This window comes from Thalassophryne amazonica, chromosome 11 (genome assembly GCF_902500255.1).
Source record: "Thalassophryne amazonica chromosome 11, fThaAma1.1, whole genome shotgun sequence".
Taxonomy (NCBI): Eukaryota; Metazoa; Chordata; class Actinopteri; order Batrachoidiformes; family Batrachoididae; genus Thalassophryne; species Thalassophryne amazonica.
In genome coordinates, this window is record NC_047113.1 from 85886328 (window position 1) to 85903699 (window position 17372).

Genomic DNA, 17372 nt, shown 5'->3' on the forward strand with positions numbered 1-17372 from the left:
TTTGTACAAAGTTAAAATATAACATATATATTTTAATGTTGAATAATGCACTAATTCTGAAGTTTTGTAGAAAACACAGACAGATCGCAAAGGATTCTGTGTAAAATGTGCCTCTTCTGCAACACTGATTAGTTGAGTCATTCATTATGTTAATCAACACGTTAATGTGACGTGTGTCATGTGTTGGTGTTTACAGATAAATGTGCTTTTGTAAAATATTCAGTTTTTTAATTTGTAAAAACAGGCATTTTTACAGAGCCCTGAAAGTGTCATCGCAAAATGTTTTGCATGTGGAGAGAATGGGCCTCATGTATCAACGTTGCGTCCGGCGATATTTGAGCGTATATGGGGTGTACGCCAAAACGGATGCGCTACTTGGCATTTATCAATGTGGTTGTTGGCGTACGCTGCGCTGAAAATATACACCAGGTCGACAGGTGGCGTAAATTATACACCAAAATGAACCAGCGCTGGAATCCACATAGAAATGAAGATGATCAATATGATAAACAGTGCCATTATACAAATCAATGCATATGTTACATAAATAACACTTTCCTGATTATACTACATAATAATCAATACAAATCCCACTGTTGCGGGATTGTTATGGAGCACGATCCGTGGCTACAGCGCTGACAGGAAGGAAAGCGCTGCTCGGCTTTTTCTCCAGACGTCGAGCCTGGAGCCAGAGCAGCGCTGAGCTTAACTTCATGTGGTGTGATCGTTTTAGACTATGAAATTGATAATAACAACTGTAGTTTCGTCACTCCCTTAATTCGCCCGTGCTGCAACCAGGTTTTGTCGTCTCCATTCGTTTGTCACAATAAAATAAATACAGACATACATTTAAAAAATAAAGACATCTGACAGATTAGGCGTGTCTTATTAATTGAGCGAGCAAATATCCACATGTCAAGAATTATTGACATGTGAAAAGAGAATACAGTGGTCCCTCGCTATAACGCCGTTCACCTGTCGTGGCCTCGGAATCTCGCAGAGTATTTAGTCCAATTTTGCATGCCTTTTTTTTTTACAGTGTTCTGTGTTCTGCGTATCTGTTTATAAGAATCTTGTTGCCCAGAAGAGAAAAGAGCACCAACAACTACTCATAACTGTGTTTGTCACACGGAAACAAACACCTGCTGCAGCGAGATGTGAGTGGGAAAAGGCGCAGCGCCAGGACGCAGAGGCGCGATCTGTGACATACTGGTCAGTCACTATTAATAATTTCTTATGTGTCCGACCTCATTCGTTGATCATTAAAATTAATTTGTTAGTTCTAAATGCCATCATAATTATTTATAGGAAAATGTTCTATTTTTATTTCTCAAACAAATCTTTGGGCCTGAAAACAGTTTGGTTTTATTTTCCTACTAAGGTTTGAACTTTGAGAGTGTTTACACACGAGAGAAAAGTGAGAAAATGTTCATGCCTGATTGAGAAAGTGTATAAACTGTGTAGTGAGGGGTTTTACAGCTTTGAAACGTCTATAATAATTGTAAAAAAATAACGCTGACTACGTCGCGGTTTCGCATATTACAGGCTATTTTTTAGAACGTAACTCCAGCGATTAATGAGGGACCACTGTAACACTTTATTGATTATATACTACAAAACAATTGATACGACAGCCGCTTTCGGCGCTCTATTGGCACGCGTCGTGATTGGTGGAGTTCTTTTTCATTCAGTCTTTTTCAAGACTTTTTTACTTTTTTTACTTTTTTACTTTTTTTTTTTTTACTTTTTCACCGTGCTCCAACGCCTAAAGAAGACCTCTAACGGTCGAAACATCGCGACGGAGCACTTTTATCAGCTAACTTTCATCAGCGTTGGCAAGCTAACTAGCTTGCTAATGCTTTCGTTTTTATTTTTATTTTATTTTTTTAGCACTGTTGTCGTGCTGCTCCACAGCCTGTCTAGTGGATTTTTATTTTATTTTAGCGCTGTTGTCGTGTGTTACCTGTGCTGCTCCACAGCCTGTTCAGTGGATTTTTATTTTATTTTAGCACTGTTGTCGTGTGTTACCTGTGCTGCTCCACAGCCTGTTCAGTGGATTTTTATTTTATTTTTGCACCGTTGTCGTGCGTTCGCTGTTGCCGTGCGTTACTTGTGCTGCTTCATGGCCTGTCTGGTGCCTTAACTAAAGCACTCCTTCTGCTGAATCACCTCTAAATTATTTACACATTATTCACTTTGCGTGTTTTTAGGAATCCACTAGGTTGCGTAGCTACTAGCTTTTAGCTGATTTAGCATGGCGGCTTCTCCTGTCTCTCCCGCACTTTTCTGCTCTGGTTGTGAAATGTTTAGTTGTTCCTCGGCCTCCTTTAGCAGTAACGGTACTTGTAATAAGTGCAGCTTATTCGTAGCTTTGGAGGCCAGGCTGGGCGAATTGGAGACTCGGCTCCGCACCGTGGAAAATTCTACAGCTAACCAGGCCCCTGTAGTCGGTGCGGACCAAGGTGGCTTAGCCACCGTTAGTTCCCCCCTGGCGGATCCCGGGCAGTCGGGAAAGCAGGCTGACTGGGTGACTGTGAGGAGGAAGCGTAGCCCTAAACAGAAGCCCCGTGTACACCGTCAACCCGTGCACATCTCTAACCGTTTTTCCCCACTCGACGATACACTCGCCGAGGATCAAACTCTGGTTATTGGCGACTCTGTTTTGAGAAATGTGAAGTTAGCGACACCAGCAACCATTGTCAATTGTCTTCCGGGGGCCAGAGCAGGCGACATTGAAGGAAATTTGAAATTGCTGGCTAAGGCTAAGCGTAAATTTGGTAAGATTGTAATTCACGTCGGCAGTAATGACACTCGGTTACGCCAATCGGAGGTCACTAAAATTAACATTAAATCGGTGTGTAACTTTGCAAAAACAATGTCGGACTCTGTTGTTTTCTCTGGGCCCCTCCCCAATCAGACCGGGAGTGACATGTTTAGCCGCATGTTCTCCTTGAATTGCTGGCTGTCTGAGTGGTGTCCAAAAAATGAGGTGGGCTTCATTGATAATTGGCAAAGCTTCTGGGGAAAACCTGGTCTTGTTAGGAGAGACGGCATCCATCCCACTTTAGATGGAGCAGCTCTCATTTCTAGAAATCTGGCCAATTTTCTTGGATCCTCCAAACTGTGACTGTCTAGCGTTGGGACCAGGAGGCAGAGCTGTGGTCTTATACACCTCTCTGCAGCTTCTCTCCCCCTGCCATCCCCTCATTACCCCATCCCCGTAGAGATGGTGCCTGCTTCCAGACCACCAATAACCAGCAAAAATCTATTTAAGCAAAAAAATTCAAAAAGAAAAAATAATATAGCACCTTCAACTGCACCACAGACTAAAACAGTTAAATGTGGTCTATTAAACATTAGGTCTCTCTCTTCTAAGTCCCTGTTGGTAAATGATATAATAATTGATCAACGTATTGATTTATTCTGCCTAACAGAAACCTGGTTACAGCAGGATGAATATGTTAGTTTAAATGAGTCAACACCCCCGAGTCACACTAACTGTCAGAATGCTCGTAGTACGGGCCGGGGCGGAGGATTAGCAGCAATCTTCCATTCCAGCTTATTAATTAATCAAAAACCTAGACAGAGCTTTAATTCATTTGAAAGCTTGTCTCTTAGTCTTTTCCATCCAAATTGGAAGTCCCAAAAACCAGTTTTATTTGTTATTATCTATCGTCCACCTGGTCGTTACTGTGAGTTTCTCTGTGAATTTTCAGACCTTCTGTCTGACTTAGTGCTTAGCTCAGATAAGATACTTATAGTGGGCGATTTTAACATCCACACAGATGCTGAGAATGACAGCCTCAACACTGCATTTAATCTATTATTAGACTCTATTGGCTTTGCTCAAAAAGTAAATGAGTCCACCCACCACTTTAATCATATCTTAGATCTTGTTTTGACTTATGGTATGGAAATAGAAGACTTAACAGTATTCCCTGAAAACTCCCTTCTGTCTGATCATTTTTTAATAACATTTACATTTACCCTGATGGACTACCCTGCAGTGGGGAATAAGTTTCATTACACTAGAAGTCTTTCAGAAAGCGCTGTAACTAGGTTTAAGGATATGATTCCTTCTTTATGTTCTCTATTGTCATATACCAACACAGAGCAGAGTAGCTACCTAAACTCTGTAAGGGAGTTAGAGTATCTCGTCAATAGTTTTACATCCTCATTGAAGACAACTTTGGATGCTGTAGCTCCTCTGAAAAAGAGAGCTTTAAATCAGAAGTGTCTGACTCCGTGGTATAACTCACAAACTCGTAGCTTAAAGCAGATAACCCGTAAGTTGGAGAGGAAATGGCGTCTCACTAATTTAGAAAATCTTCACTTAGCCTGGAAAAAGAGTTTGTTGCTCTATAAAAAAGCCCTCCGTAAAGCTAGGACATCTTTCTACTCATCACTAATTGAAGAAAATAAGAACAACCCCAGGTTTCTTTTCAGCACTGTAGCCAGGCTGACAAAGAGTCAGAGCTCTATTGAGCTGAGTATTCCATTAACTTTAACTAGTAATGACTTCATGACTTTCTTTGCTAACAAAATTTTGACTATTAGAGAAAAAATTACTCATAACCATCCCAAAGATGTATCGTTATCTTTGGCTGCTTTCAGTGATGCCGGTATTTGGTTAGACTCTTTCTCTCCGATTGTTCTGTCTGAGTTATTTTCATTAGTTACTTCATCCAAACCATCAACATGTTTATTAGACCCCATTCCTGCCAGGCTGCTCAAGGAAGTCCTACCATTATTTAATGCTTCAATCTTAAATATGATCAACTTATCTTTGTTAGTTGGCTATGTACCACAGGCTTTTAAGGTGGCAGTAATTAAACCATTACTTAAAAAGCCATCACTTGACCCAGCTATTTTAGCTAATTATAGGCCAATCTCCAACCTTCCTTTTCTCTCAAAGATTCTTGAGAGGGTAGTTGTAAAACAGCTAACTGATCACCTGCAGAGGAATGGTCTATTTGAAGAGGTTCAGTCAGGTTTTAGAATTCATCATAGTACAGAAACAGCATTAGTGAAGGTTACAAATGATCTTCTTATGGCTTCGGACAGTGGACTTATCTCTGTGCTTGTTCTGTTGGACCTCAGTGCTGCTTTTGATACTGTTGACCATAAAATTTTATTACAGAGATTAGAGCATGTCATAGGTATTAAAGGCACTGCGCTGCGGTGGTTTGAATCATATTTGTCTAATAGATTACAGTTTGTTCATGTAAATGGGGAATCTTCTTCACAGACTAAAGTTAATTATGGAGTTCCACAAGGTTCTGTGCTAGGACCAATTTTATTCACTTTATACATGCTTCCCTTAGGCAGTATTATTAGACGGTATTGCTTAAATTTTCATTATTACGCAGATGATACCCAGCTTTATCTATCCATGAAGCCAGAGGACACACACCAATTAGCTAAACTGCAGGATTGTCTTACAGACATAAAGACATGGATGACCTCTAATTTCCTGCTTTTAAACTCAGATAAAACTGAAGTTATTGTACTTGGCCCCACAAATCTTAGAAGCATGGTGTCTAACCAGATCTTTACTCTGGATGGCATTTCCCTGACCTCTAGTAATACTGTGAGAAATCTTGGAGTCATTTTTGATCAGGATATGTCATTCAAAGCGCATATTAAACAAATATGTAGGACTGCCTTTTTGCATTTACGCAATATCTCTAAAATCAGAAAGGTCTTGTCTCAGAGTGATGCTGAAAAACGAATTCATGCATTTATTTCCTCTAGGCTGGACTATTGTAATTCTTTATTATCAGGTTGTCCTAAAAGTTCCCTAAAAAGCCTTCAGTTAATTCAAAATGTTGCAGCTAGAGTACTGACGGGGACTAGCAGGAGAGAGCATATCTCACCCGTGTTGGCCTCTCTTCATTGGCTTCCTGTTAATTCTAGAATAGAATTTAAAATTCTTCTTCTTACTTATAAGGTTTTGAATAATCAGGTCCCATCTTATCTTAGGGACCTCATAGTACCATATCACCCTAATAGAGCGCTTCGCTCTCAGACTGCAGGCTTACTTGTAGTTCCTAGGGTTTGTAAGAGTAGAATGGGAGGCAGAGCCTTCAGCTTTCAGGCTCCTCTCCTGTGGAACCAGCTCCCAATTCAGATCAGGGAGACAGACACCCTCTCTACTTTTAAGATTAGGCTTAAAACTTTCCTTTTCGCTAAGGCTTATAGTTAGGGCTGGATCGGGTGACCCTGGACTATCCCTTGGTTATGCTGCTTTAGACGTAGACTGTGGGGGGGTTCCCATGATGCACTGTTTCTTTCTCTTTTTGCTCTGTATGCATCACTCCGCATTTAATCATTGGTGATTGATCTCTGCCCCCCTCCACAGCATGTCTTTTTCCTGGTTCTTTCCCTCAGCCCCAACCAGTCTCAGCAGAAGACTGCCCCTCCCTGAGCCTGGTTCTGCTGGAGGTTTCTTCCTGTTAAGAGGGAGTTTTTCCTTCCCACTGTTGCCAAGTGCTTGCTCACAGGGGGTCGTTTTGACCGTTGGGGTTTTTCATAATTATTGTATGGCCTTGCCTTACAATATAAAGCGCCTTGGGGCAACTGTTTGTTGTGATTTGGCGCTATATAAAAAAAAAGTTGATTGAAGTTGATTGATTGCCGTCTTCCTGGCTTCCATGTCGTAAAATGAGGGTGTGTCTGAAGCGGAGTCTGAATATTTATGGGCGTGTTTATTATAATTACAATCGTTTCCACCCGCCGCATTTATCAAGATCACGTCAGGCGTACGCCAGAAATGGTCAGGTGCGTGCTGCTTGATACATGTCACGGCGACTTTGGTGTATTTCAAGTTTACGCCGTAAATTTACGCCACAAGTGCGTAACATTGATACATGAGGCCCAGTGTGCACTCATTTACTATATTGTGGGCTCATTTTATTATATTGTGCGCACAGTTTATTATAATGTATGCACATTTTATTATATTGTGGGCTCATTTTATTATACTGTGCACACAATTTATTATATTGTGCGCACGTTTTATTATATTTTGCGCACGTTTTATGATGTTGTGCACATGTTTTATTATATTGTAAAACGTGCACTCAATATTCTTTAGACTCACCCTATTGACATTTCAAATCCCGCAAAACCTCAGAAGGTCGCCATGCTGCGAGATCTCAGTAACACTGAGAACTGCATTGAGACGCTCTGATCACACCTCACTTTAACCGCTGCACAACACCATTAACATCGCAACATAAAACTATTTTTAGATTGTGCCTAAAACGCTCATGAATATATTCTCTGGATTTATAGACGTTGTTATTGTGTTTATTTTATGTAAACATGCAAGAATCACAGGCTGTCTCTCCGTTATTTTCAATGGGAGCTGCTGTGAGCTACGCTCGCTTCCTGATCATGTCGTTCTGGGGGAAAGTGAAGTTTGCTCTTTAACATCTTGATTATTGTTCTTTACAACACTGTTTGTCCTCTTTGTTCGAGACTAATATATCTAATATGTCTGAAATTCGGTTTGCGTTTATTAAATTCCACGCAGATTAAAACATAACAGACACGGATTATTTGTTATAATTGTTTTAGCAAGTTTTCAGGGTATCATGCAGCAGTCTCTTATTCATGTGATGAAAAGCATAAAAATACATTTTTGTAATATAATATTAATTTACAACTGTCATCGTGTTGATTCTCTATATGTTGTTTGACTGCAGCAACTCTCTGGCACGCAAGGGATTATGGGATACGTCAATAGGGCGAACTACTGGCCAGTAGATGGCAGTAGAGACCTTGAAAACTTGCCAAAACAAAATTCCAGATAATCCGTGTCTGCTACATTTAAGATGCGTGTAATTTAATAAACGCGGACACAATAACAACGTCTATAAATACAGAGAATATATTCACAAGAGTTTTAGGCACTAGAGTTTAATGCTGTTGTCTGTAGAGCCTGATCAGAGTGTTTCAAATGCATTTCTCATGTCGTGAATGTACTGAGATTACCCTATCCTACACATAATGCACTGCTGGGCACAGCATATATCCACACTAAAACCTTAAAAATTAGCGCATTACTTTAAAACTAAAACATATATCGGATATTTTCACTTTATAAAACATCAGACATGACATTAATTTAAATAACTTTTACGAAATTAGTTTCATTAAAAGTTGAACCATAAGTTAAAAATGTATGCCTCTGGAGGACTTGGGTGATATTGCCCGTGTATCAGTATGGGGTTAAAAGAAATGAGGGTTTTTTTTGGGAGGATAGAGTGGTTTCTTCTTAAAGCAGCTCTTCTCTGTTTTGTAGAGAGTAGAACTACACATCTGCTACGAAACATTTAACAGGTAGTTGCTCAACTGATTTTAAGTTTTATAAATATTTGTAGCTGTTCAGCTTTATTTACCACGTTATCGGTCAAAAAATTATCGGACAAAAATTTATCGAAACATAATTAGTCCGATAATGTTTTTTAAAGTTATCTAAAAAGTTTATCCAATAATGAAAACATTGTCTTCAATAATTATCGGTTATCGGATTATCGGAACTGTGCCCACCACTGAGTTCATGTTTATTACTGCGTTAAGTAATGTTAATTAATGAACCCTTCTTGTAAAGTGCTATCGGTTCAATTCCCCAAGCATTAGTCATGGGGGCGGTGCACCATCAAGCCATCCTCTAGAACCGCCACTGAGAGATGGAAATACTGTATAAACAAAATGAATATGGTCGTAAATAGTGCAGTGGCACATAATGCAGTCATCGGCTTATACCACACTGCTGAGTTGTTAGAATAGTTTCAACAGTTTAGAGGGCTGAATCGAGCACTTTGATGCGCTCTTTCAGGGCCATGATGATGACCGCCTGTGACCTGTCAGCCATCGCCAAACCATGGGAGATCCAGAGCAAGGTACACACGTCAGCAGTTCTCTAATCGTCATCGAATGGCTGTTCACCCGCAGTAACACTCAGACTTCACCATAATCCACACACAGGCTCATGGTGACGATCAGCAGTGGTAAACACCACACAGAGTGACATTTTGGCAGCACCGCCATTTCAATCTAGACGTCTTCTTGCCTCAAAGTCATACTGCTTTCTATTTGTCTGACCACTACGTACCGGGTTTTATTTCGGCTGTACAGCCACCGCTGCCCGCTGTTCAGCAGCAGGCCTGTTGATGGACAGCGAAGCTTCTCTCATGTTTAATTCAGTTTATTTGTACAGAGTTAAATCATAACATAAGTCACAGCAAAGCGCTTCATAAGAGCAAGGACTTAGAGTAACTGCTTGAAAAACAATCACAAGAAGGTTGATTTATTTATTTATTTTTCTGCCACTGTTTAAAATCTTATTTGTACCAAACATCTCCAGTTTGCCATTTTTTTCCTCTTTGACTGGAGAGTATTGTCCTACTCTGAGTTTCCATCCATCTGATTTACAGCTGTTCTGACCGTCTTTTAAACAAACAAACAAACAAAGCAACTTTTAAACACCTTTGTAACAGCTAAAGCGGAATGATGGAATTTATGATGACATCTAGTGGTAACGTTTCAGACTGCAACACATCCAAGGCCCTGTTTGCAGTAAGGAATTGTTTATATAAGCTGTCTGTGTGTGTGTGTGTGTGTGTGTGTGTGTGTGTGTGTGTGTGTGTGTGTGTGTGTGTGTGTGTGTGTGTGTGTGTGTGTGTGTGTGTGTGTAGTTTTCACACAGGCTCAGTGAAGTCTGCAAAGCTGAAGTTACTGAATAATAACAGTCGAATCTGGCTCGCTTGCTAACGTTAATGCCTGTAAAGAGTGGTTGTAGAGAAAACCTGCACCCTGTTAGCCCTTTCAAGGATCAGTTGGGGACCTAGGGGCTCCTTACTCCTGACAGTAGTGGATCTGGGGGGGAGGATTATCCAAACCCCCCTCCCCCAATCCCCACACCTGATGCTATAAATAGATCCACCCCTGCCTGGTTTTAATCACTATTGTACAACATGTTTCAACAACAAAAACAACATAATTTATGCATAACCTTTTTTTGACAACCATGTCTCAGTGTCCTCATGGAGGTGATATGTATAATTTTCCTGGTTAGGTTCTATTTTTGTGGGCACCTGGTGAGTCAGCGGTCCGGCCCACACAAGCTGTCAGGGTGTCTGACCCTCCTGTGAATTGCAGTTTAATGACTAACACGTCCTGAATTAGCTCTGTTGAATTCCAGCACTAGCACTAACATACATATAGCTGTGGCATAAACAATCCAAAATCCAGTTTTGGGATTTATGGAGAAACCCGGTGATGAAGTGATGAGTCGACTGTGATTTAAAGCCGAACCCCTCGAGGAAACAAAAAGCTTCCTTCTTGATCAGATTTTTATGGCTGACGTTTTATTCTTCACTCACGTCTGCCTCATGCATGCAGAATATCAGTCAACTGCTTCCACCGGCTACCTCACCGGGACTGTCCCTCAAAAAACAAAACCCAGTGGATGGCACTTTGAGAACAGACGTTTCTATTCTGAACACAGAATTCACATTATTCCTCATGTCCCACATTGTTCCATTTGAGGTTTGTGTCGACAGGCATCAGAAACGTTTCGCTCATCAAGATGCGCAGTCTGACTCATCCTCATGTACATGGAATAAGACCAAGCCCAGTCATACTTTTACAGGGTGATTTTTATTTTTTAATCATTTGTGGGATAATTTTCTGCTCAGAATGTTGCAGTGCAACAATAAAATCTCTGTAGCTTGATGAACATCTCTCAAAGTCAAATCCAAACTGAAGTCACCTTTAGGCTACAATTTTCTAACTTTTGTAAAATTGTGTAACATAGATTTTAATTGTATTTATTTGTTTTAAACTGCTCACTAGGGCTGCTATAGTACACCCGGCGCAAAGCACAAATGTCAGTGCTAATTTCCACCTGATGCCGTTGTCATGTTTTTACGCACAGAGCACATGTCCTCTAACCCATGATGCCATGTGTGAGAGTGCTGATCTAAAAATGAGGTGTGGTCCAGCACTGAGATGGCGCACCGATATGGTTGGTTACTGGAAAACATTTGCACCTCAGATCACCAAAAACCTGGTCTAGAGTCCAGCGCTGTAACAAGAGCACAACAGCCAGATGCACCTTACATATGTTGGTTCACAACACATGTACGTTTTTCAAATCAAATCAAAAATCTAATTTATTCATTTCTATAGCGCCAATTCAAGATGAGATCACCTCAAGGCACTTCACACAGCACAATACCGAAGAACAGAGAAAATTTAATAAAAAAAATTTAAGAACACAATAAAAAGACAAAACCATAAAAGAGCACAAGAATAAAAACACATTATAACACAACAAAACTAATAATAAAACAAGGAAAACAAATGGGTCTTTAAACTTCATTTAAAAGTCTCCACAGTACCCGACTGCCGTATATGTGCCAGAGCTGGGGCACGGCAAGAGAAAGCTCTGTTACCAGCAGACTTTTTATTCACCCTGGTAACACATACAACTCCTGCACCCTGTGAATGCAGGGCCCGAGCCGGTACGTAGGGCTTTACCAGGTTAGCCAGATAGGGAGGTGCAAGTCCATGAACAATTTTATAGACCAATAACAGTACCTTAAAATCCAACCATATTTCACCAATTTGGGGTGTAACTGTCAAACTTTCTGCTTTGTGTCAAAGTCTGGCAGCAGCATTTTGAACCAGCTGAAGATCCTAATGCTTGACTGCAGCAAACCAGAAAACAGAACATTACAATTGTCCAGTCTAGAAGAAACACATGCATGTATCAGAGTCTCACCATCAGCCATAGACAGGATGGGACGAATCTTCGCTATATATTTCACAAATGGAAGAAAGCAATCCTCGTAATGTCTCTAATGTGGAGGTCAAAAGACAATGTAGTATTGAAACTTACCCCAAGATTCCTCATTTCGTCTGTATGATGTATAACACACGAACCTAAGCTAAGCGCCAGCTGGTCAAATTGATGCTGATGCCTCGCTGGACCAAGAACCATCATTTCAGTCTCATCAGAGTTTAACATAGTAAGTTACTAGACATCGAACTTCTCACTGATGCAAGGCAATCTTCTAAAGATTTTATGTGAATGAGATTACCAGCAGTTATCGGCATGTACATTTGAGTGTCATCAGCACAGCAATGAGAGACAATCCCAAAACGCCACAGTATATTCTCAAGGGGTGTTACATAAAGGGAAAAAACCAGGGGGCCTAAAACGGATCCCTGCGGAACCCCAAACTTCATGTCCCTAAGATCAGAGGTAGTGTCATTGTACAAAACACAGTGAGAACAACTGGAGAGGTAAGACGTCAACCATGCAAGGGCAGTTCCAATAATCCCAAAATGATTCTCCAGCTTACTGAGTAAAATATGATGATCCACGGTATCAAACGCAGCACTAAGGTGCAACAGCACCAAGACCGTAGTGGTATCTGAGTCCATTGCTCGCAGAAGGTCATTCACCACTTTCGTGAGAGCTGTCTCTGTGGAATGATATTTTCTAAAAGCAATGGCTCAAAAAGGTTATTACCTCCGCCAAGGAGGTTATGTTTTCGGTCGTGTTTGTTTGTTTGTAACTCAAAAAGTTTTGAATGGATTTTGATGAAATTTTGTGGAGTGGTTGGAAATCACAAGAGGAATAAGTGATTAAATTTTAGTGGTGATCTGGATCACAATCTGGATCCAGGAATTTTTTAAAGGATTCTTCACTATTGCGGGATAGGGGGAATTTTGACATTCTAGTTTCTAACTCCACAAAAACAAGGCAGAAAGGCTTGAAAAAAATTAGGGTGTAACATAGTCAAATGTTCTATCAAATAACAAAGTTTGGTGATGATCGGATCTGGATTCCGGATCTGATGATCCAGAATATGCAAAAATATAGGTAAAATAGAAAATGTGTCAGTGTGAGGTGACAAATGAAGCTAGAGATGTACAACTAACACCAAATTGTAGCTGAATCTGTACTGATTCAGTAAGGTGTCATCAGATTTGATGTAGCTTCAAATGTTATGGAGCTAGATCCAGAACAAAACCGCCATTACCGAAAAATTGTTTTTATACAATAACTTTTGAACTACTAAAGACATAAAAGTGATTCCAAGTTCTAGCGGTATGTTTTCATGGTCAAGGTTGTCAAATATAAGGAAAGAAAAGTGTATGTATCATAGTTTTGGTTGTAACACTGAATTGTTGAATAGATCACTGTGCCAAGGAGGGAATCTCTTTAGGGTCAGTGACCCTATGGCCTTGTTTAGAGAAGTTTTTTATAAATGTTAAAAAATTCATATATTTGCAGTTTAGTTGAATAATAAATTGAATTTTGTGTCTTATTTGTTTTTGTCTATAAGCACATGCAATATCAATATCAGTGCTCAGATGACAGTAGCTTCTGGGAAAGGTGCAAGTTGCAATAAACTGTGATGCCAAGCGCTAAGGATACATGCTATCCAGTCACAGCAGATGAAACTTTTTTTACTACTGAGCAAACATCATTGTTAGACTTTTTTAGATTCAATGAGTTCATGGCGTGTAGATGTTATGGCGTCAGTGACCCCATGGCCTTGGCGGAGGTTTGCACTCTCTGAGTGCTTCTAGTTCTCAGTATGGCGGTCCACGAGGTGTCACGAAACCACATTTTCCAGAATTTTAGAACAAAATGATAGATTTGATATCTGCCTATAATTTTTCAATACACTAGGGTTGAGATTGGATTTCTTAAGTAATGGTTTAATCATTGCACATTTAAAACATTTAGGAACAGCTCCAGGAGTTTTTATTGCTTATATTATCATCAGTCACCTTCTATGGCAACATTACGGCCAACGTAGGCAAAACAAAAACACAGAGCATTTTTAAGAGTTGTCTTTCCTCGCCTCTATCTCTTATTTTAATTAAGCCTTTATTGTTATTGTTTACTGGATATAATGAAATTTCACAAGTCCGTTGGTGCTACAAAATTGAATGTAAAGAGTATATAGATACTATACACAAATATTGAAATAAAAGTATAGAAGACAGGCAACATCATATGCATAAAATACATATCAAAAATCAATTAAAACAACCATTATATGAACTAATAATTAAAAAAAAAATTTTCAGGCAGCTTTTTGTGGCTGGAGAAGACCAAGGACCCACACAGGCTTGAACTTTCTGCAGCAGGTGGCGATGGACTGGCTGTCATCCTGGGTGGTTGCCATCCAGGACCCACTGTGGTTCCATGGTGTTGTGGATGCATCAAAGCCTGACACCAGTGCATGCTCCCATTCTTGGCTTTTTGTGGCCTCTGAAATCCTTTCACTTGCGTCCCATTCCTCGATGCCACAGCGCTATGTGCACTCTGTTGCCGTGTAGTCAGGTGCCACTGCAACTGGTTGATATCACATTTGGACAACAACATACCTACAGTGTCTAATGACCAGACCAAATCCAACCCCTCTGCCCCCAACAACAGGCTTTGCACTGATATTTCCCACCGCTTAACTAGTAACGTGCACATCCCAAATGCACTTGCATCCTCTGCACAGCTTGTCAAAATAGGGTCCCTTTTGTTGACAAATCAAATCTACAAAATCAGTCTTAAATCTTAGTCTTTGTATATTTCCTCTAGGTGGCGCTGTCTGTTGCTGCTGAGTTTTGGGAGCAGGGAGACCTGGAGAGGACAGTCCTGCAGCAACAACCAATTGTAAGGGACACCCTGAGAGACAGAGAGAGGAAGAAGGATGGATGCTAGAAAAAAGGATGAAAAGTTTTATTTTATTTTAGCTCTGTTGGTGGCACTTTTCTTTCGAAAGAATCAAAACGGCTCAGCTTCAGAATCATTACTGTCCAAAATAAAGGACAAAATAAATATAGAAGCTGGAAGATGTGACCTGTGAAAACTGGGCCTCATTTCTCTAAATCTGCTAATATAACAATGATATAACAGATACGAGCTTCTTCAGGTGATCTGTCCATGGTGCTGATCCCAACCTGAACATGAAACAAAATATCTGACTGAAAACACAAACTGCAAAGCAACAAATTTTGAAATGTCGAGTTTAAAAAGCTGAAATTTTGTTCATCATGGATGTCACTTATTGTTTTTATGTTATACAACAGAAGTAAAGAGAAAGTGTCCAACAAATAAAATTTTTTAAAAAGCCTCACATATTCATTGTGGAATTACACGGGAGAAAGGAAGCCAGGAATTACGAGAAGCCATTAATAAAATTAATACTCCAAAGCAGATTTCTGGATTAAAAAAAAAAAAAAAAACTCGATACAAGCAACATATGTGCTGACTGCACATGCACAAAATACTTCGTGGGGGTAGTTTGTATAACTTAAACTGAAGAGTATTTTCATCATATAAAAATGTTCTTACGTGTTCATATTTTAGTGTTTATAACTTACAAGATGTTGGTTCAGAATTATTCACAGTGTAAATAAAAAGCAGTTGGACACAGATTAACAATATTTTAAACAGTTTGATCGTAAAACTGGAATTGCAAGATTTATTTTTGACTGAAGTGAAATAAGTTTAAAAAAAACCTTTTTTAAATAATCACAAAATTAAGGTAACAATTTGCATAGACATTTATGAGTGGAGCAGAGGCAAAATAAAGAAGTAAGAATAACTTAAGTGAAAAAAACTGATTATCTAATAACACCTAAACCTTCTAATTAATTTGGTTCAACTTAATTAACAGGTTAAATGACAAAGCAAATCAAGTGCACTGAACCACTGAACGAAATGGCTTACTTACTCTGACCACAAACGCCTCATGACATTTACTCAGCACCGGCTCAATTGTAATTACATTAAAAAGATCCATGTAAATTAAGTTGATGTTTTGAAGTTGAGCCAGTGCGTTGTTGTTGTTTTTTTTTTTAAGAGTCTCCAAAATTTACATCTGAAATTTAGCATATTATATGGATGCACATTCTTGAATCATCCAGCAGGTGGCAGCAGAGCATGTATATCTGTGGTCATGTCTTCTTTTGATGAGGAACATGGGTGTTACAAGTGTTTAGAATTTGCTTTCAGTAATTTACAGAGCAGACAAAAAGTTTCAGTACCATCACGAGCCAGACATTTTATCCATTCTTTATTTCTGGCTTTATTTTCCTCTTCTGTTGTACATTTTGTGCTTATTTGGCTACATAATGGGCATCACGGTTCTTGTCTGGGTTACTGGCTTAACTTGTTAACGCTAACATGAAGACGTGCTGCTTTCAGCAGGTGGCAGTCACGTCTATGGAATATTATGCGGTCACAACAAAGTGACTTTTTAAATTTATCTGGTGTATTAAAGCTAAACACCACCAAATCAACTCATCGTCTGTAGCTGCTCTTAATGTGGTGAGTTACAAGATGATGGAATTTATTGTTTTTGAGTTATTGCTTGCAAAATCTTGACTAACTCATCCACCAACCTACATTTTTGCTACACAAACCCTGTGCTATTACAAACAAATGGGGAAAACACACACAAATGAGCAGTTGATTCAAGATGATTTCATGGTGATTCACTGCCCCCTGCTGGCATGGAGGTGCACGTGAGCTCACTAGTCAATAGATACACATCTTCTTAAGTGCACTGGTGCCTTGAACATGAATGCTCAAGTGCCCAGGATGTGATGGATGTCATAAGTGGTGGAATGAGTGAAGGAGCTGAATGGTAAAATGAAGAGATGTGGCTCCCGGCGGCAGCAGTGATGGATGCGCAGACCGTTATGCAGTGCAGTGAAACAGAGCGGTCGCTGTGACCTGAACCCACCCAACTCTACCCTCTTCTGGTTCTCTCTCCTCTGATTTACTTCCTTCCTGTCTTCGGGAAAATAAAGAGTTGTGGAGACACCGTCCCGCTCCATGTTACTTTGCAGCACTCTGACTTTTAGAGCGTCTGTATCAGCGGGGAAAACGTTTTTCCAGTCTGTTTGTTGTTTCCCCAGCAGTCACATCTGTGACTCATTGTATGAAATAAGAGAAGTGCTTTGTCACTTCAGTAGTTTTATGAGGGGAGGTTGGTGGAACAGTTTGACAGTTTAACAGCATCTTTGTAGTCCAACGTTTTAGTAACAAGATGAGCCAATCAGGATGTTCACAACCATCCAGGGTGACTAAACCTTTGATGTGACATTTTGGTCACCTGTCCATAGGGACTTAAAAAAAACAAAAAAAAACTACACAACTGGCTACTGCTGCCACCCTCAGACAAGCCAGGTCAGGGGTCAATAGAGGGGTCACAGGGGTCAAAATTTAAAAAGCTCCAATCATGTTGAGATGCTGACCACATTATTTATTGATTATATGGACAAAGGTCAGCTTCAGTTTGTACAGGGGTCAAAAGTTAAAGATGCTCCAGTTT

General features: G+C 39.9%; 1 protein-coding gene across 1 annotated transcript in view; it reads left to right on the forward strand.

The window, feature by feature from the left end:
- Positions 1–17372, forward strand: part of pde6a (phosphodiesterase 6A, cGMP-specific, rod, alpha) — a 69774-nt gene that overhangs the window by 46997 nt on the left and 5405 nt on the right. The window contains exons 19-20 of the mRNA XM_034182323.1: positions 8846–8909; positions 14630–14704. Of these exons, the coding sequence (XP_034038214.1) occupies positions 8846–8909; positions 14630–14704 (139 nt within the window). The remainder of the gene's footprint in view (positions 1–8845; positions 8910–14629; positions 14705–17372) is intronic.